Here is a 20,803-nt window from a genome sequence, read left to right on the forward strand (position 1 = left end):
GTTTTTATGTAATTACAGGGTAGTAAGCCGTATTTACCATGGCAGCTCATCTTGGAAAATGCAGCCTGGTACAATATAGTAGCTAAATCTATTCCTTCATTTATTTTTATTTTTTTTTTAACAGTTACTCTTAAGCTTATTAGCTATAAACTTTTTCCAACAAGTGCCAAAATACATAAGTATCGCTTTTAGCATCAGTACTATTCTCCTTGAATTAAGGGAACATTCACACTACCTGATTGTTAACGAGCATTGTTAGAATCATTTGTTGATAATTGACCAGTGTAAGTGTGCACAAGTCATTGCTCTCGGCAGCACATCATCCAGTATAAAGAGGACTTGTGCTGCTGAAATCTGTAATACAGTTAGGTCCATATATATTTGGACAGAGACAACATTTTTCTAATTTTGGTTCTAGACATTACCACAATGAATTTTAAACAAAACAATTCAGATGCAGTTGAAGTTCAGACTTTCAGCTTTCATTTGAGGGTATCCACATTAAAATTGGATGAAGGGTTTAGGAGTTTCAGCTCCTTAACATGTGCCACCCTGTTTTTAAAGGGACCAAAAGTATTTGGACAGATTAAATACAATGTTCATTTCTAGTATTTGGTTGAAAACCCTTTGTTGGCAATGACCACTTTCAAGTGCATTGCTCCCTGGAACCCTCCTTTCTAATTTGCCAGGGTCAGTACGTCCTAAATATTGATAGTCCGAACTCTGAGACTGCTTTGCCTCTGCAGCTTGGGAGAAGTGCGAGGCCACTGAAGCCGGCTGGATCCAAAGATCTTGCCAGCTTCAGAGCCAATGTGCTCCTTGCCTATTAACCTGCCCCTCTGAGACTACAAGGTGGCTGGTAACCTAGGCAACGAGCTGTACACTAAAATTAAAGGGCCCTCCATTCTTCAGAATGGTCAGGATTTTTAATAAGGTGCACGTTTGGTTAAAGTTGGTTGCTTTTTACTAGCTCTTTGCCGTTTTACCCATTTCTGAACTTCAGACAACTCCTTTTAATATGAATGTTTTTATTTAGTTAGTATTCTAAGTCTCTTGCGTCTCTTCTTCCTCCCTTACAGAACTGCCAACTGAAGCTCAGGAAAAATGGGAGACTTTCTGCACGAGCTCCTTAGGTGAAACAAACAAAAGGAACACAGTAGATCTAGTAAGTTTCTTCACTTCTGTATGTTTTTCTCTGGTTTACAGGAAGTTTTGAACAAATCTGCACATTCCTGCATTCATCAGGGCATATATAACCTAAAACCTCTTCAAATGTCACATTTTTGGCGCAACTTAGAGTTGTGCAAGCAGGTTAGCATTTTTGCGGCAGTCCTGTCTAGCATTGCTTAATATGGGGCGTTGTATAGTGGGGCGTTGTGTAGTGAAGCCCACTTTGGAAACTACTCTAAAGCTATGCCACTAAAGCCTAAATTACTGGAGTAACATTACTGGCGGAGGTGTACGCCAGTTGTAAGATGTGCCTTATTTATTAAGGGGTGAGTGCTTCTTAATGTAAAAACGGCTGCAGTAAGATGCACTTAATACATTAAGACTCGCGTAGAAGTAATTTTTTTATTTAAACATATGTCAATTTTATTGGCTACCATATTGATGGGGTTTTCCTCATATTATAAATAGATGCTAGCGATCAATCTTGTGCTACTGTAGTGCTCGAGTGCTCTCAATTCATGGCTTTACATGGAAACACAGCCAGTACCAATCGCTTCAGTGAAAAATTTGACTGGGAAACCTTAAAGGGGTATTCCTATCTCCGAGATCCTTTCCCAATATGTAGTAGGTGTAGCAATAATATTAGCAAATACCTCCAATTAGACATGTAGTATAGATCTTCTGATTCGCTATTTCACTAATCCCATGTGCAGGACCTTGGGTATCCATGGTTACGACCATCATATAGTGACAGCTACTGTAGTTGCTAGTGGTCGTAATCATTGATACCTAAGCTACTGTACAGTGATCCCTCACTTATTCTGGGTATTACATTCTAGACCCCCACCCCACGATACAGTGAGGCCGCGATATAGCGAGGGACTACTGTAATGCCCTGCACATGAGATAAGCAACATAGCAAATCAGAAGAACTATACTACATTTCTAATTGGAGGTATTTGCTATTTTTTTATTACTACACCTACTACATATTGGGATAGGATCTTGGAGATGGGAATATCCCTTTAAAGGTATTATCTGCTGCTTGTTTTTAAGCATGGTTTACCTCTCCGGAAAACAGCAGCTATGATCCTGTGCTGTAATGTCTGTATACTCTTTTGCTTCCTCCCCTGCCCAGGAGATGTGGTATAATCAGACCATGTTCCTGCACGGTCAGTCACAGCCATTACACAGTACACAGCAGGGGACATTTATTAGATTATCTTGGCACAGGAACATTTTTTTAACACATCCAACCTATGTGGAACTGTAAAGATCTGAGGTTGTGGGTTGTAAGCAATCACCTAGGCAGGTTAACGATGCAACAATATTTTATTGATCACAGCCATGGTAATAAAGCAATTCCAGGTAAATGGCCAAAATACAGTTCTCTGTCCTCAAGTTCCCAATCTGGGTTCAGTAGTTCCACTGACTTTGTATAAGGCCATACTCACTGTCTCGCAACTTTTGGTTGGCCCACAGATTTCGTATCTTCAGCCAGTATAGTCTGTAGCCACAGTCCATGATCCTCTAGACGGCAGATAAAACAATGAAAGCACAGGTTTCCAGTAGCAGCAGTCCTTTTAAGAAAGTTTAAATCCAAACGACATAATCCATAATGGTAACATGTTTATCCATCCATCCCTCCAAGTCAATGGTCTCCATCCTCTTCCTTCAATCCTTCCACACAACTCTGACTAAAACATGTCTGTCCTTTCTTTCGCTGAGATCAGTCCCCTTCCAGGTCAGAAGTGATCCCACTCCCCCTTACGCATTTACTGTTGGCTAAAAACAATGAAGAATATTCTAGAAGCCTTCATCTGAGACTGCATGTAAGACCCCCTGTGGTGACTGCTCCACTGTGTCTACAATCTACACACACATAATGAGATTATTGGCTGTTGGAACAATGGTTAGATACTCCTGAGATACAGATATCCTGAGATACAGATTAGTGGAATGCTGGACATTTTACAAGTGAATCTAGTGCACATACTGACAAGTTAACAGAACTATATAAAACATAAGTAAATCACTAATAAAACACAATAATAATATTGACAAAAATGGTGGTCCGTTGCTGGAAAAGTATCATAGTCTTTAGAAAGTGGGCAGCTCCTCACATGGAACTATTTTTATTCCAAGATATAGTAATTAAAATGTACATTGTGAGAAAAACCCTTTAAGTGGAACCCACCAACTATTCCTTTACAACAGTTTCTCGTGTTGGCTGTTAATGCTTGATGAATGGTAAAGGGAGCAATGATGGTGTTTCCGCCTTTGCAGGTGTGACAAGTCTGTATTGTAAATGCAGTACAAGATTTTTTTACTCCGTTAAGGATGTTCAGACCGTCATGGCATCTGACACTGATTATGCCTGCAAAGGAGGAAGATGCCATAAAATGTGGAAAAATCCTTATTTTATTTACACATGCCTGAAAACAAATCCCACAAAACTAGTATGTGTGATACACACTCATGTCTTTGTATATTGTTCTCAGGTGACAACACGACACATCCACTCCTCCAGTGATGATGAAATAGAGTTTAAAGATCCAGGATTCTCACAAGATTCTTCCATACAACAGGTTAGCACAGATGTTATGGTTCATGAATATATTAGATGTTCTTCTACTTTAAGGAGGTTCTGTTGCATGTACAAAAAAAAGTGCCCAAATCCCAGTGCTCCCCTGGATCTGCCGCTTGTTGTCATTCTGTTTTTTCATGTCTTGGCTATTTTAGGGCTCATTAAAGGGGTACTCCCATCTCCAAGATCCTATCCCAATATGTAGTAGGTGTAGTAATAATATTAGCAAATATCTCCCAATTAGAAATGTAGTATAGTTCTCCTGATTCGCTATGTCTCTTTCCTAATGTGCAGGCATCACAGGACCTTGGGTATCCATGGTTACGACCGCTATCAACTAGTTAACTGAGACTTCATCAGTGGACGTAACCATGGATACCTAAGGTCCTGCAATGGCTGCACATGAGGAAAGAGACACAGAGACTCAGGAGAACTATACTACATTTCTAATTGGTGGTGTTTGCTTATATTATTATTATTACACCTACTACATATTGGGATAGGATCTTGGAGATGGGAATACCCTTAAAGTTCAAAAAGCCAGGACACCTTTTCATCTCTCAGGAAATTTAATTTAATTAAAGGAAACGTGTCACTACTTTTTGCTATTGAAGGGGTTGTCCAGTACTTTTAAAAATATGGCAGTGTGTTTTAATGATGAATAGAATCTTCTTTCTAAGTACCTCCTGGTGCTGATTCTGCCTGTGAGCGGCGCTATCACTGGCCGCTCACAGGCATCACGTGACCCCCGGCTGCAGCCGGCTCTTGACATCCGCTGACGTCACGACAAGTCCAGGCTGCAGCCAAGGGTCCCTCTTCCGCGTTCCACCGGTGGCTGCTGGGTTGTGGGCAGGGTTACCCCGCTCATCACACCTGCCATCCACCGCGTGCTCTCCTTGTCCCCATTTATTGGGAAAGCACGTGGTAGATGCTGGGTGTGACGTGGGGAATAACCCAACCCACACCCCAGCAGCCACCGCGGGGTCCCCAGCGCTGAGTGACGCCTCACTTGACTTCACGTCAGCGGGGGGTCATGTGATGCCTGTGAGCGGCCACCGATAGAGCCGCTCACAGCCAGAAACAGAGGGAGATAATTAGAAAGAAGCTTCTATTGATCATTAAAACACATTGGCATATTTTTAAAAGTATCGGACAACCCTTTTAAATAAAAATGTGATTTTAATAGTTTATTATATAAAAATGTATATATATACATTTTCCTTTGTAAGTCGGTCCTGGTCAGAAGTTTGGACACACTTGTTCATGCAATAGTTTCCATTATTGAAATTGTAAATTCTGACTGAAGGCAGTAAAACCATAAAGTAACACGTATGTAAAACAAACAAGAATGTATTTTAAACCTTAAATTCACCTCCCTTTTTACTCTGACAACTTTACACCTCCTTGGCATTCTCTTGGGCAGCTTCATCCGGTATCACATGGGATGGCTCACTCCTCAAGAGCTTTTTATATGGAATCCCTGACCTTCAGAAAGTGCAAAGGCAGTGTTGGTACACAGGTCCATACAGTGCTCAGCCATGTTTCACATCTGTACTAAGCCAGAATATGGCAAGGACAACTCAACTAAGCAAAGAGAAATTACAGTCGATCATTGGCTGACCTTCATGTCTTAAAAGCAGTCTGGAAAATTGCTAGAACCTTGAAGGTGTGCTCAAGTGCAATCATAAACGCCATCAATCGCTATGATGAAACTAGCTTCCATGAGGCACACCCCAGGAAAAGAGGAAAAGAAGTCTTAGAATTGAAGGGAATATGTCAGAAGGTTTTTGCTATGTAATATGAAGACATCATGATGTAGGGGTTAAAACACAGATTTCAGAGATGCCTCTTATCAAGCTCAAGGATTTGTTTGTGCAATGATTGTTTTAGCACCAGGAGCATATCATCTTTGGAACATTGCAGCGCATGCCTCCTGGTCCAGAAACGCTCACCTCCTGTGATGAGCACCTCTGTCTATGGCCATTGTATATGGAGAGCCTGGTGGGGACAGGGTTGGCTTACTCAGCTGTGCTTCATTCTTCATCTAAAAAATTCCTGACAGATTCCCTTCAACTCTTATGACCTTATCCTCTACAGCAGAGGTATCTGCCTCTGAAAACACATTGACCTCATCTCTGATAACATCCTCATAAATGATGCACAAACATCAACTGTCCAGAGGAGACTGCAAGAAGTAGTCTTTTATTGTAGAATTTCTACAAAGAAGCCACTACTGACCACCACAAACAAGAACATTTGGGGCCGAGCAACACAAGGACCTGACATCAGATCAGTGGACATCAGCAAAGTGGGCTGAGTGAAAATTTGAGTTTGTTACCACCGTGTATTTGTGAGATGAAGAAAATGTGAGCAGATGGTTTCTACATGTGTGGTGTCCAGCATGAAACATGGAGGGGGGAGTGTGGTAGTATGAGTCTGCTTTGCTAGTGACACGGTTAGTGATTTATTCCAAATTTTAGGCAGTTTCCCAGCCTGGCTACCACCAGATTCTGCAAAGACATGCCCTCCCATCTGGTTTGCACTTAGTGGACCTATCATGTATGCTGCAACAGGACAATGGCCCAAAATACACCTCCAGGCTATGTGACCAAGAAGGAGAGGGATGAAGGCTGCACCTTTTTGAGAACTTGTTCAAGACTGTTGTGAAACCATTCCAGGTGATGCCTGAGAGAATACCAAGAGGCGTAAAGTGGTCATCTGAGTACTAGGGGGGTACTTTGCGGAATCAAAGATTTAATCTGGTTTTGTTTCAGTTTGTTCCGATGTTTGCTGCCTTCAAGCTCAATCTACAAAGTGCATTTTCCAATAAGAACAAGAAAAACAATTGGCTGACTTTTGACTGATGCTGTATATATTTTCATGTTGTATAGGGGTCCGCTCTCACTGCACGGCTCATGCACACACAGCATAGGAAAGTGGGGATGTTACCAGTACAAAACACATACTCTATGGCATGCTCAGCTCACAGCATTACAAATGACTAGCAACTTTACAATCGCTGTATATACACCAGCAAAAAGTATACATCCTATATTTAACAACATTTATAAAGTATCCACTGGTACATCACACCGTATTGGCTATTGCCGTAGTAAGAATAGGGTCGCACAAGCGTATAAAAGTCTGTTTCATCCCGAAAAATGAGATTTATTTTTTTTTCCTTCTCATCTGCATACAATCCATTTTTTACAGCAGCCGCTATTAATCATTTACAGTTTCCTATGTTACAGAATTGTAATGCATCTATAAAAATCAGATGCTAGAAATTATATTGGGTTTTTTTTTGGACACCCATAGACTTGTGTGTGTCTCATCTGATTTACGGTACAAACCAGTGCACGCTGTGATCTTTTTTACACTCAGATTTCTGTCTGTGGAAAAAAAATTGCTTATGTGCACTGCCCTGTTAAATAATATTGGACCAAGTGCTGTCCGTGGTTTTTTTGTTTTTGTTTTTTTTTTCCCCCCTGCCCATGGACCGGAAATACGGTTGTGTGAAGAAGCCCTAAGCAAAATGGCTAAGGCTCTAGGTTTTTTGATTTTTTTTTATGGAATCCTTAATTGTATGTACACCCTTACTTTTGATTTTCTTGTTGGGGTTGTCTGTGCTATAAGTGAGTCTGATTCCTCAATGTGGCTTTCCAGGTATGCATTTTTCCTCTCCATCTCCTTCCCCTCAGTTCAAGTAATACTCGAGTGTTACCCTCCCCAGGGCATGCGCTGCATATCGGCCGCTACTGTTTTTTTTCACAGGCTGCAGTAGGTGTATGACTACAGCGCAGACTGCTGCAGCCAATCACCGGGCCCAGCTGCTTGTCCTGTCTACATCACCATTGAGCCTAGTGATTTGCTGCAGCAGTCACATGCTCTGTAGTCTTGACGCCACCCTGCAGCCTGTCAAAAGCCAGAGCAATGGCAGAGAGGTAGTGCCGGACTTGGGGAGATTGGATAACCTCTGATATCATTTTTAACCAAGCTGATGGCGATGGAAAACTTTTTTTTATTATTTATTTATTTTTTTTATTTTTTTTATATACACACTTGGTAGGTGCAAGGGTTAGGTCACCAACAGGCAGAGATTATGCCAAATTTTCAGCAACTTTTTCAAAGTACCTATATCACAGAAATGTGGATGGTGTGATACATTCCCTTTTTAAAAGCTATATTAATGTTGTTTGCACTTAAAGGAATCTGTCAGTAGGATCAACATTCCTAAGCTGTCTATATGGGCACACAGGTCACAGGAAGCTGAATAACATGATTCTTTCATATCTGTGACTTGATGTCCCCTTTTATTTAAAATAAGCTCTGGAGGCAGATTTTCAGGGAGATCTATGTCAGGCCCATAGATCTTAACAGCTCATTTACATATTAAGAAGGACGTGGATTTCTCTGTAATAAGACATTGGATTGCAGATATCAAGGTAACATTTTATTCAGATTCCTATGACCTACATGCCCATATAGACTGCCTAGGAGGCGATACTACTGATAAATTCCCTTTAAAGAAACGTAAGTCACTACATGACAGGGAAGAATTGGAGTATCCAGCTTGTCTTATTACACTGTAGATTTGTGTCTTTCTGCAGCCCTTATGCACACACCACCACTACCACCATCATCATCCAATAAAATAGAAGGGTGTTTACAAATGTCACTTAACCATTTAGTAGTGATCATCTACTATTGCAGTAAACACCATTCTTAGAATATTGTCTATTTACCATATGTCTAGTGAGACAACCTAATGAACAGCTTGTTTGAGGAGCCGTCTAGACTATATGTTATACCACTGTTGTTGGTCCTGGGTTTGCCAGGCCTTTTCTGATTATCAGATGCAACAAATGACGTCCAATTTTATTGACCAGTTTGGCTTCAATGATGAGAAGTTTGCTGACCAAGATGACATTGGGAAGTGAGTATGACTCTTGTGATTTTCTTTTTTAACATCCGATTTGGGGGGAGTGGGGGTTCTGGTGACTTAGTAACCAATCTCTGGCCCTTTTCTTGCTTCTGCACTGATTTCTAAGCTTGGAAAAAAATCAAATACTAATCCATGTTCGGTAAATCAATTAAAAGGTCCTGGACACTTAGCTTAATGCTGCTAAAAACACTGCACAGCTGTTAACCAAACTAATGGTTGTGCTTTCCTTAAATAATGCCACCTTTCCTTTCATTGCCATCGGTGTCTATGATTGGGTGTTTGGTGGGTATTGATTGGGTATCTAGGAAGCTCTCTGATGCAGTTATGACATTTCATTCAGTTTGTGAAATTTCCTTTCATTTTATGTGAAGCATCGGTCTTCTCTATACCTATGAATGTATGTGTTTGGAAACTTGTGACCTTACACTTTCCTAACAAGGCCTCAGCTCCTCTGTGCCTGTATGTGGTGACAGCTGGAATTCACAAGATTGTGCATCCAGTACCACATAATCCTCCGGACTGCCACAGAAGATTACGGCGAGACCAAACTTTATGGTGCATTTATATGGAAATTTATTGCAGTAATGTCCAACTATCCAATTCATCTAACTGGGGTTTCTGAAATTCATGTTCTTCCTGCATAACCTAATGAAAATATAACACACCTCCTGTACTCTAAAATGTACCATTCTTTTGAGCAGTGAGAGCAGTGACACAGGTGCACAAATTAAAGGGAAACTGTCACCAGATCTGTGCTGTCTTGAGGCACCACAAGTAACAAACTTTCTTGAAAGCCATAAATGGACATACATGATAAAAACAATAAAAATCAATGAGTAAGAGTAGAACAGATCCCTTTAACCCCAAGATCTTTCAAATAATAATGCTATGTAAACAGTATATAGACTACACAGTACAGCAGTAAGTAGTGAGGTAAATATGAAACCCAAGTTTTAGCTAGCAGTGGAACTAAAGATAATTAATTATATGTGGTAGTCGTGATCTGTGGTGGCCAAAACGAGTAACTAGTGGTACATAAATAGACATGGCATCAGATTAAGCATAGCAGTTGAATACCTGAGAGAGGTCTATGGAAGAGGGATGGAACCACAAAGCGCGTTTCACAGTTTCCTCTTCTTGGGCGAAACGCGCGTTGGGGTTTCGTCCCCCTCCCATAGACCTATCGCAAGTAAAAAATGATTTAATAAATAAAAAAAACTTGCTGTAATCTGGGTTCCTGTCACAAATTTGATACACCCCTCCTCCCCAATGACAGATTCCATTTAGATGTAAATTGAGCCTATGAAAGGTGGTAACCCCTTTTAATCTTGAGAACTCAAGCACTGAACTGGTTAAATAGAGAATTTAATCTAAACTTCTAAAAGAAGGTGAAAGTGACACCGCACTATATAATCTGGGTGTTTGCCACTACTTAATGCAGGTTTCCGATGATTCTTTTTACATGACCGTTACTCTTTTATTGTATTAATAAGCTATATTTGAACTATTACTCCAATTGGATTAGGCAGTGAATTGGTCTTTAGAAACCCCTTTAAATAAGTTTACTTGCCCTCCGCTGCTCCAGTGATGCCTCTCCACCGCTGTCCGATAGTTGTACATGCTGCACGAGTGACGTCACAGCTGCAGTTAAGCTCCGCTCCGCCGTTCTGGTCATGTAGATGACAGGACTCTCCTCACTGATCTGACCTCAGTGACTAGTCATGACATCAAAAAGACCAGTGGAGCGATGGAGAGGAATCGCTGGAGCAGTAGAGAGAGAATTGCAGCCCCTTTTGGTTTGATTCCCAGAAAAACCCCTTTTAAATAGGCCACTTCTCAAATTGTTGGCTATTCAGCAATATAGCTAATATTACGCCCATAGTGACCCCTCCACAGCCTACATTTTTGAATGTTATTTTACATATCCTCTTTTGTGCATATCTTTTTTGTTACAGTGTCTCATTTGACCGTGTCTCGGACATAAACTTCTCTCTTAATGCAAACGAAAGTGTAAGTAAATTGTACAGGCTGTAATGATCCCATCTCCTCATTGTTGCTGATGTTTGCTTTGTGGATTTTGCATTTTGCCATCACGACACTGAGTCTAGTGTATGTAACTCCATTTCTTTGGTGTCCACAGCAAATTTCTGTATTTTTATTAATAAAATAAAATTATATGTTAAACTTTGTGTAAAAAAATAAATCATATATATATATATATATATATATATATATATATATATATAATCACTGTTCACAATATTTAGTTCAAAATAAGGTCTGAGAAATATTTAGATTTTTAGATGTAGAAAACTTCAATATGGGTGCATAACACAGTGCAGACATAGGACTTGCCCGATTGCAAGCATTCTAGCTAGGCCAGCTAGTAAAGATCTGACAGAAACCTTACTGGCCAAAAAATATAAACGACACACTATTCTTTATTACACACAACGTTACTAGGTGGACACAAATGTAACAAAACATAATTTATTATATTAGGCAAACATAGCCTTGTTTGAAGCTTGCTGCAAGGAAAGGATACAGCAGTTTGATGATGGAGGATCCGACGAGGAAGATATCTGGGAGGAGAAAAACCTCGCCTTCACACAAGATACACAAAGAAGATCCAGGTATTTCCAGTGTAACGCAATGGCTTTTTGGAAAGGACAACATAAGTCATGTTTGAGCTTTTGCAGAACGTCTCCTAATGTACATCAGACTAGAATTATGTTCACATCTAGTTGTGTTATCATTCATTCATTCATTCATTCATTCATGGCCCGGCAGAGCTCTCCTTACATATACAATGTAGCTTAAGGCATCTGTTCAATCGACGGGGGCCAAAAGAGCAGCAATCGAAGTTGCGAAAAACCATATGATTATTGTAACTCATCAGTGCATGTTAAAGTAACAAATCGATAATTTAGCATTTTATCTTTTAAAGGGTTTTTTTTAGGATTCTACAAAATTTCCCAAAGCTCAAAGAATGCTGCAAAATAATCTTGTCTCTAGTACATCATGGAGCTTGTCGGTTATCTCTAGGCCCTCCAGAGATTCTCAGTGATCACTTCCGCAGCACAAAAACTTTTATTTGGTAAAATGTGTGACCACCTCATACAGAGACAATGCCAACTAAGGCTATGTGACCACGATGCAGAAATGCTCAGGATTTTTTCCTGAGCGTTTCTGCATCTCCCTGGCAGAAAAAAAACACATGCGGATTGTACATGCAAACGGCATGGATTTATATAATGTGACCCGAGAGAGTGGTTAAAAATAAAAAAAATGTATACTTACCCTCTGATGGCCCGCGCTGGCTTGTTTTTTCTCGGTCCCGGCAGCAGTGGATTGAAAGACCTGCCGACGTCAGCGTCACGTGACCCGTCACATGACTGACTTCAGCGCAGGTCCTTCAATCCACTGCAAAGTGCAGTGAAGCAAGGAGGAGCGCAGTGCGGGCCGCCAGAAGATAAATTATACATTTTATTATTTTTTTTACAGATTTTTTAATGGTACCTGGGTGTGGATGAGACTCTCCTCTCATCAACACCCGGGTACCATCCGCACATTACAACGCTTGGATTACGCATCTACATATACAATTATGCTTAATCCATGCGTTCTAATGCAAGTCAATGGCGGCGAAGACGCAGCACTTCCGCAAAATAATTGGTAGTGCTGCGTTTTTTTCCGCAATGATAATCCGCAGCGGAAACTTCCGCAGCATGTGCACAGCACATGCGGATTATCATTGGGGAACATTGCTGCCCTTCTACCATGCGTTTTTAATGAGTTTCCGCAGCTGCAGAAACGCATTAAAAACGCATCGTGGGCACACAGCCTAACTCTGTATCTTAAAGCACCACTCCAGCAGTTTTGTGTTTTTTTTTGTTTTTTTTTTTTTATTTCACCTCAGGAGTGGGGCTGAAAATCCAAACCCCCTTTTGGCAATTTCATCTGTTTCCACCGCACCTGTTTGTCGCTTGCAGTTTGTGACCTGCCGGCTGCTCCAGTGTTTCATGGAGCGCGCCAGAGGTCACTAATCAATGTAAGCCTTTGAGAGCCTCGTTCAGGCATCATTCAAGCTCTCATAGACTTTCACTGATGGTTCATAATGTAGCTTCTAACATCCGGACAGTCAGAGGTTACCTGCACAAGATGGCACTGCAGGACAGGAGCAGCAGACACCGGAGGGTGAGTATATGACTGGGGCTTACATCTAAGCACCACTCCAGTGATGAAAGGAAAGAAAAAAACACTAACCCGCTGGAGTGGTGCTTTAACAATTGGCTCTTTTGTTTACTGCCCTCCCGTTTTGGATCTCCAAATACCGAGTCTTCTCTCAAGTCTTGGGCTCCTCATGACTTTTGTCAAGCCCAGTGGTATGGTGTGGGTTCCTACCTGGTCAGTTCTTAAAGAAGAAATCTTCCAGATGCTCCAATCTTTCTTGGCTCTACCTTTCCCCAGACTTCCTGGTGCTTCCATTGGATGCCAAACAGTCACATATGTCTTGCTCCATCCTGATGCATTGCTTTTCTTGAGATACCTTCTCACTTGTATAGGCTAGGTTTTTCACTTTAAAAGTGTTTTTTAGGGCTTAGTTTCTCTAGTTGTCCGATCTTCATCTGCATGCCCTGTACAGCACAGCCTCCACACCCATGGTTTTGCAACATACTGCAATACATAGCTTCTACTATCTGCCCATCACAAGTTTACCTCCCCCTAAGAAATTACAAATAAAGTATTTTTCCCATGTTAAAACTAAAAAAAAAAAAATATGTAGTATTGCAGAGCCCAAAAAATTCTAATATATAAAATGTATTAACTCATTAAATGCCCTCACAAGAAAAAAGTCAGAATTGTAGTTTTTCAGCCCCCCACAATAAAAAAGCGATCAAAACATCACGTCTACTTCTGAATGGTATCAATAAAAACAACTCACCACTCAAAAAACTAGCTTTCAATGACCAAAAAAGAAAATATTACAGGTGTTTTCACTGCATTTTAATGTCAATATAGCAGTATGAAAAATAATGTAAAGTTATTGCTCTTGGAAGCCGGGGAGGGAAAGTGGGATATTGGCTGGTCAGGAAGGGGTTAATCTCCAAATCTGTCCATTGTGGTTCTAGCTCTGGAAGCACAGACAGCGAAGAGAGCACAGATTCTGAGGAGGAGGACTCCGGCAAGCAGGGATTATTCGAATCGAGCACAGCCAACCAGGAAGACAAAATGGACGTGGACGCCAATGAGGGTAAGTGTAACGACGCTTGCACTGTCACGAGAAACCTTGTAAGCTGCTGTCAGTCAGTTCCTTTTAGCACTTGCGTGTCCTTTTTAGCTGCATATCCCACACTGGGTTGAGGGGCCATTATAGGAAGGACACTTCTCAAACACTTCACATTGTATCCGTCTCAGTTACATACAATGGCATCGGCTCTGCTGCCTATCCTCCCTCTGTTCGTGGAGGCTTTCCTGCTGTCACTCATCCTAACCTTTTGATAAATATATGCAGTTAGCAGGCCGGGGATATTAACTCCTTCACTACATGCGCCTTACATGTATGGTACAAGTCTGAGACGGGCTTACGGGATAAGCCCACTCCATTCCTGGCTGGTGATGGTTGTGTTACAGCCAGGACCTGCCTCTAACAATTGCGGGTGGAGCACAGCGATTGTTAACCTGTTAAATGCTGCTGTTAAACTCTTGACAACGGCATTTAGCTCGCTCCAGCATTGGTGTGCATCATTCCATGCACCCATTAAAGTGCCCATCATGTGATAGCTGGGCTCCGAAGTGTTGCTGTGACAGCCAGGGGTCTGCTGAAGACCCCAGTGCTTGTCATTACCGAGGTCCTTTGAAACCCTGCCTGTGGCTGGTCTTCAAAGGAGACTGATTTTTACTATACACAGCAATTATGCGCATTGCTGTATATAACACAAGCAATCAGTCAATCACAGCTTCAAGTTCCCTTAGGGGACTAACAAATACTGTGGGCAGTGGAGGAGATTTTTTAAAAAAAAAAAAATCAAATGCACAAGGTCAAATCAATTCCCACCCCCCCCCCTTCTCACCCATTAAAAATAGAGGTCATAAATACAAAAATACAGATTTGGTATTGCTGTGTTGAGAAAGGTTAGATCTATCAAAATATAAAAATAAATAACCTGATTGGTAAACACAAAAAAATTAACACCAAAATTACGTTTTTGTTTTTTTTTCGGCCCCTGCAATAACACCAAAAAATGCTGTAACAAGCGATCAAAGCATCATATCTATCCCATGGTATCAATAAAAAATGTTTTTTCATACCTCAAAAAATAAGCAGTCATACAGTTCCATCATCCAAAAATAAAAACTTTGCAAATCTTGGAAAGTGGTGACACAACCCAAAAAATGAAATTATTTTTATTTATTTTTTTGCAGAAGTCGTGGCTTTTTTTTTTTGTTTTTTTTCCCTCACCACTAAAATAAAAAAAAATAAACATGTTCGATATCACCGTAAACATACTGATGAACAGAATCGTACTGCAAAGTCCTTTTTACCACAAAATGCACACTGGAAAAACAATTCCCAAAAAACAATATCAGAATTGTTTTTATTTTTACAATTTCTACCAACTTGGAAAAATTTTTCCAGTACACAATGTGGTAAAATGAATGGTATCATTCAACAGTACAACTTGTTTCGTAAAAAACAAGCCTGCATGTCTGATACGGCATAGAAAAATGGTCCATTCAACGGGGGTCCACAAAAATATATGAATGATAAGAGGCTATAGTTAATATGGTCTTGAAAAAGGCGTGAATGTTGTGACTTTTTCTTCTTGTGGATTGGTTTCACTGTAGGTAATTGTTGTGCTGGCTGTTATTATTCCAGAAAGCATCAACCTACTAAAGTGGTTTGTTTTTTACATTTTTTTTAACCTGCTATTTTTGTTTCCAGATATTTCTGCTAGAAAAGTGTCATCTCAACTTTTTTTTTTTTTTTTTCAAAACTGGACCGTACCTGTTCAGCCTAGTATTGCAACTCTGCTCCATTGACGTGAATGGGTCTGAGCTGCCATACCACGTGCAATTTGCAGAATGGTGTGGAACTGCTCTTTATAAACGGCAATGCTTTTCTAATTGTGCACAACCCTATTTAAATTTGAGTTTCTCTTTTTAGCAAGTAACTGGCCGGCAAACTTTGATATTCCAATGGACACGGCACACGTGGCTGGACTGGATTCAGTGGGATCTGACGTTTGGAGCACAGAAGAGCCATTGTCGGCTAAAGAATCTGGTTGGGCCTCCTTTACAGACTTCACAACGTCTATCGGGTCAGTTAAGTAAAGTAGCTGACACTGTTTAACTGTGGCCCTAATAAAATCTGAAATTCTGTCACCCCCACCCCCCAAAATAATATGTATGGGACAAATGTGCACAGATAGGACAGTACTGTAAGGAATAAGATGGGGGAGATGGTAGCACTCACTAGTAAAGGTTGTGAAAGGACTCAACACCTGTAGAAGCCTGATATGCCGTAGCTGCAGCCCTGGGGCCGGAGGAGAGTATAGTCTAGATAAGTTTGGCAAAGTGGAGATTATCACGATGTACAGGGTGCACTGACTGAAAGGATGAGATTCGGGGCATACGGGCAAGACTTTTTATTCACACCAACATGTTTCGGCACCAGACCATCACCTTTCTCAAGTTAAAAAAAAAAAAAAAAAAAAAAAGTTTAAAAATCAGTCCGGCTCTTAAACACGTTAGTGTGAACAAAAAATCCTTGCTTATATTTTACTAAAAAAATGTAATTATTTTTCCAGTGCAAAGGAAACTGCAAGAAGTAACTCTCCTGTGGAAATGGAAACAAGTACAGAGCAAATGGATCCGTTGAGCGTCAATGCATCCGCACAAACTGAAAGTAAACAGCACATTGAAATTTTGTATTGTGCTTTAGGGTTTGTCTGCTTCACTTTCCCTCCTTTAAACTAACAGATATATTCCATACTGGTTTCTGGGATTTCTGCAGAGGTAAATCCTAACAATGCAATGTTCCCCTCAATTGTCAGATGAAGTAGCAGTCAATGCACACGCTGTATCCTCCAATCTGCAGTCACTTTATGTGCAAATTTAGCCCAAGCCCAGAAACCACTTTTAACACCGACACTTGCATTGTTTTATTAAAAGTATGTAATCATGCGTAGCCCATTCTCCTTCTTGAGTTGGGGCTTCTTGAATACATTTATTTTATTACATGAAGACTAAATCTAAAAAATAATAAATTCATAGTAAGCTCCCTTTTTTTTTTTTTCTTTCTTTTTTTTTTTTTTTTATTCTTTACTGACTGGCAAAGGTGCAACATATTTATTGTAAAATGCAATGTGTAGGAAAAAAACTTTTGAACTTTTGTTTTGTTACATGCCTGTTGTATGGCTCATTGTCAAAACCAAGTTATTTTTTTAACCTTCTAATAGTTACTGTTGCAATGGATGCTAGCTCTGATGGTGAAGAGGAGGTCGAGAATACAGATCAGATGACAGAAACTGTGATGAATGGCAGTATGAAGGAAACCCTCAGCCTTACCGTTGATGCAAAAACAGAGACTGCAGTATTTAAAAGGTAAACCAGAAATGTAATTATGCACTTAAGATTTTATTTCCTACATTTAGTTTAAAAGAACAAATATCCTTTTCTTTTTTTGCTTTAACTTTTTTTTGTGGTTTTGGCACTTATTGTTTATTGCATTCTTTAGACACTTCCGAAAACTGCCCATCTTTTTTGTAAAATGCTCTAAGGGTGTCAATTTAAACAGAAGCCCTATTTAAATTTATTTAAATGCTAGTCGTACACCACGTACACACATTGAGTTTTTTACCTCAGTATTTGTAAGCCAAAGCCAGGAGTGGGTAAAAAAAAATGCAGAACTTGTGCATGTGTTTCTATTATACTTTTTCCTCTGATTGTTCCACTCCTGGTTTTGACTTGATAAACACTGATGTAAAATACTGACCAAATACTGAAGGTGTGCATGTGGCCCTAGGTTGACAATGCCCACAAACTGAACTAAATTCCAGCCTTGACATGAATGATTTGGGCTTTTTTGTTGGCTCCTGTTGGTCGTTAAACCCAGACCATCTTTTATAAGTGACAGGCTGCTTAAAATCCGGAGATCGTTTATTGTCATGGATAGATGTGTACCAAATGTTTTCATTAGAAGTGGCTTAATTTCCTATTTTAAAAAAGGGTACTCCGGAGAGATTTAAAAAAAAAAAAAAAAAGTTTGGTCCCTGCCCTCAAACTATATAAAGATGAGATGCCCGGTGCCGTTCTATTATCTGCAGAACACTTATAATTCCGTGTGACAGCAGCTGCTCCTCACTGCTCCCCCCCTCCAGTCTGGGACATTACACAGCAGTGTGCAGCTCCCGGCTGTGAGTAATAGCCAGTCTGATAAGACAGGGCGTGGCCATTCCCCTGATCTCTACAGAGAAAAGCTATTATCAGGTGACTGGCTGATTACAGCAGTGTGGAGCTCCATGCTGTTATGTCACAGATGGGAGAGGTGAGCAGTGAGGGAGCTGCTCCTGTTGTGCCAGCCCCCTGATGATGTCTTTTGTCTGTATTCTGAGGTAAGGGGGTGTGGCCTGCTCCTTGCTAGTAGCCCTGCAGTAAAAGAGACCTTGTTAGCAGTCTGGCTGCTACTAGAAGCCTGGGGGCAGGCCACACCCCTCTTCTCATGCTGCAGTGAAGGAGACATTAGGAGGCTGGCTGCTGCTGCTAAAAGCCAGGAGCAGGCCATGCCCCCTCTTCTTGGACTGGCTGTTACACACAGCGGGCAGCTGCACACTGATGTGACATATTGTCCCAGATGGGAGGGGTGAGCAGTGAGGAGCTGCTGCTGTCACACAGAATTACATGCTGGGAGAAAAATTAATGCGTTGACTTTTTTGAGGGGTTAACCTCACCTCTCTGATACATTAGAAACAGTCATGTGAACCCCAATATGTTAGTAATAGAAACTACATGTCATGCCAGTAAAGAGGGGTCATTGAGAAAAAAAAAAAAATTGAGGGGGTTTTTTTGTTTGCTTTTTTTAAAAAAAGCTTTTCTGAGATTAACTTAAAAAAAAAAGAAACTCACTTTAGTACTGTTACACCTAGCACAAACCCTGAAGGCTGCCATTCAGAATTTCTCTAAGAGTAAATAAACCTTTGCTCTTCTTTTTTTTGCGGTCTTTTTTTGTAAGTAGATCGGTGGGGTTTCAGCTCCATTGCTGTGCTGTTCAGCTCCATCCATTGTTACATCTGGCTCCTGCCAGAGCTAGTAACAGCTGGGTGTCAATCTAATATTGATGTCCTGTCCTTATTCTATTAGACAACCTCCCCCCCCCCCCCTCCCCCCCTTATAAATTTACTGGCGCTTATCATTTCTGTGTGCTTGAGGAAAAACCATATACAAATGTGAGAGGTTATTAAAGGGGTTGTCCACTACTTGGACAACCCTTTCTTGATCGAAATGTTTTGCCCCGATAAAATAATACACCCTATACTTGACTCCCGTTCGAACGCCGTGCCTGTGGTGTTGGCACTCGCAGTCCCAGGGCTCTTGTGCTGTTGTTGGGACACGTGACTCCCGATCAGCGCTGGTGTCACTGTCTCCACCTTCAGACAAATCCAACATGAAGAGAAAGTCCAGGCTGCAGCTGATCCCTGACTTCCTCTTCATGCTCCATTCGACAGGAGGTGGAAATAGTGACGCCAGTGCTGATTGGGCGTCAGCGTCACGTGTCACAATAACAGCATAAGAACCCCGGGACTGCGAGTGCCAACACCACAGGAACGGCTCCAGCACAGGCGGAGAGTATAGGCTTTATTTTATGGGGACCAAGCGAGGGGTATGAACAGGGGTTGTCTTGTCCAAGTAGTGGACAACTTCTTTAAGGCACTGCCAGATCCCTCTGTTCATGGTGGTGATGAGCTGCTGCCATGGGATTGGGCATTTCAGAGTCAGCATGTGCCATCAGGGGACAGATGGGTGGCCCCCCAAACACGATTAGTGGACTTTGCTGAAATCATTAGGTTGAGCCATCTTTTTTGTCTTGTCCATGGCTAGCTTCATCCATTTAAGTTTGCCTTTCTAACTTTCATTTATTGTAGGGCCGTCTTTATCTAAACTACAAATTTTTGTTTTGGAGAGCAATAATGAAATGCACATATCCCTCAGCTATAGTCACGGCAGTGAATTCCCATGCTGTAATATCTAGTTTCTCCTGCTCCTCTCAGCACCACATGTACTAAGTAGCATTCTGTTTATGCCTGCTTCTCCTCCTTTCCCTTTCCACTGGCTTCAGAGTGTTGAAATCCTATTGGTATGTATCTCTAAAGATCCTCACTGTGCAGGTTTCCCATACATTTCCCTGTATGCCTAAAGCTCCCTGTTTTTCACTTCCTTTTTTTCCCCCTTCATTTCTGTCAAATGCATCCATGGGATACATTTTTCATTTGTTTTTATTTGTGAATGTTGCAATGTGCAGCGAAAGTAATTTACTTTTTTTTTTTTTTTTTTTTTTTTTTTTTTACTTCACTTCTTTTACCATTGGCACCCAATGCATGTTTTTACTGTTTGCTGATGTTATACAAATCGTATTTCTTTAATTTTTTTTTTCTGCTTACTTTTTGCAGTGAGGAAGGAAAATTGTCTACCTCTGACTCTGCGTGTAAATATGTTGTGGAGAACTGTGATTCTGCTATGGAAAATCCTCCAGCCTCACAGCCAAGCAGTAGCAGTCCAGAGCAGAAGTGAGTAGTGTGGTTGTTTTGTTTTTTTTTTTGTGTGTTTTTTTTTGTTTTTTTTTTTTTTTTTTTTTTTTTTTTCCTTTTACAAGGACTACAGAATTGTTACTGTGTTTTTCAGACTATATGATGCGCCCCAAGTTTAGGAGAAAAAATGTTAACCTGCCATCAGGATCAGACATGTGAGGGGGTCACAGGTGCCTCTTCCAGTCCGAATGTAGCTTCCTGGTGTGAAGGGGGGGTTCTGGGGTGCAGCGGGGCCACAGGTGGCAGCAGGCTCACATTTATGTAATTTGACAGCAGGAGTGGGGCGATGCTGCA

General features: G+C 40.9%; 1 protein-coding gene across 9 annotated transcripts in view; it reads left to right on the forward strand.

Moving 5' to 3' along the window:
- PPP6R3 (protein phosphatase 6 regulatory subunit 3) overlaps positions 1 to 20,803 on the forward strand; it is a 93,694-nt gene that overhangs the window by 69,967 nt on the left and 2,924 nt on the right. For 4 of the 9 annotated variants that reach the window (XM_073658020.1, XM_073658022.1, XM_073658027.1 and 1 more), the window contains 11 exons: positions 1,080 to 1,165; positions 3,672 to 3,758; positions 8,596 to 8,693; positions 10,658 to 10,712; positions 11,205 to 11,335; positions 13,835 to 13,956; positions 15,871 to 16,024; positions 16,514 to 16,611; positions 17,165 to 17,309; positions 20,041 to 20,058; positions 20,372 to 20,488. In XM_073658020.1, the coding sequence (XP_073514121.1) occupies positions 1,080 to 1,165; positions 3,672 to 3,758; positions 8,596 to 8,693; positions 10,658 to 10,712; positions 11,205 to 11,335; positions 13,835 to 13,956; positions 15,871 to 16,024; positions 16,514 to 16,611; positions 17,165 to 17,309; positions 20,041 to 20,058; positions 20,372 to 20,488 (1,111 nt within the window). The remainder of the gene's footprint in view (positions 1 to 1,079; positions 1,166 to 3,671; positions 3,759 to 8,595; positions 8,694 to 10,657; positions 10,713 to 11,204; positions 11,336 to 13,834; positions 13,957 to 15,870; positions 16,025 to 16,513; positions 16,612 to 17,164; positions 17,310 to 20,040; positions 20,059 to 20,371; positions 20,489 to 20,803) is intronic. The other 5 variants (XM_073658023.1, XM_073658025.1, XM_073658021.1 and 2 more) reach the window with 5 other exon arrangements.

The sequence above is a fragment of the Phyllobates terribilis genome, unplaced genomic scaffold, assembly GCF_046119375.1.
Source record: "Phyllobates terribilis strain yellow unplaced genomic scaffold, ASM4611937v1 Scaffold_13__5_contigs__length_258822181, whole genome shotgun sequence".
Lineage (NCBI taxonomy): Eukaryota > Metazoa > Chordata > Amphibia > Anura > Dendrobatidae > Phyllobates > Phyllobates terribilis.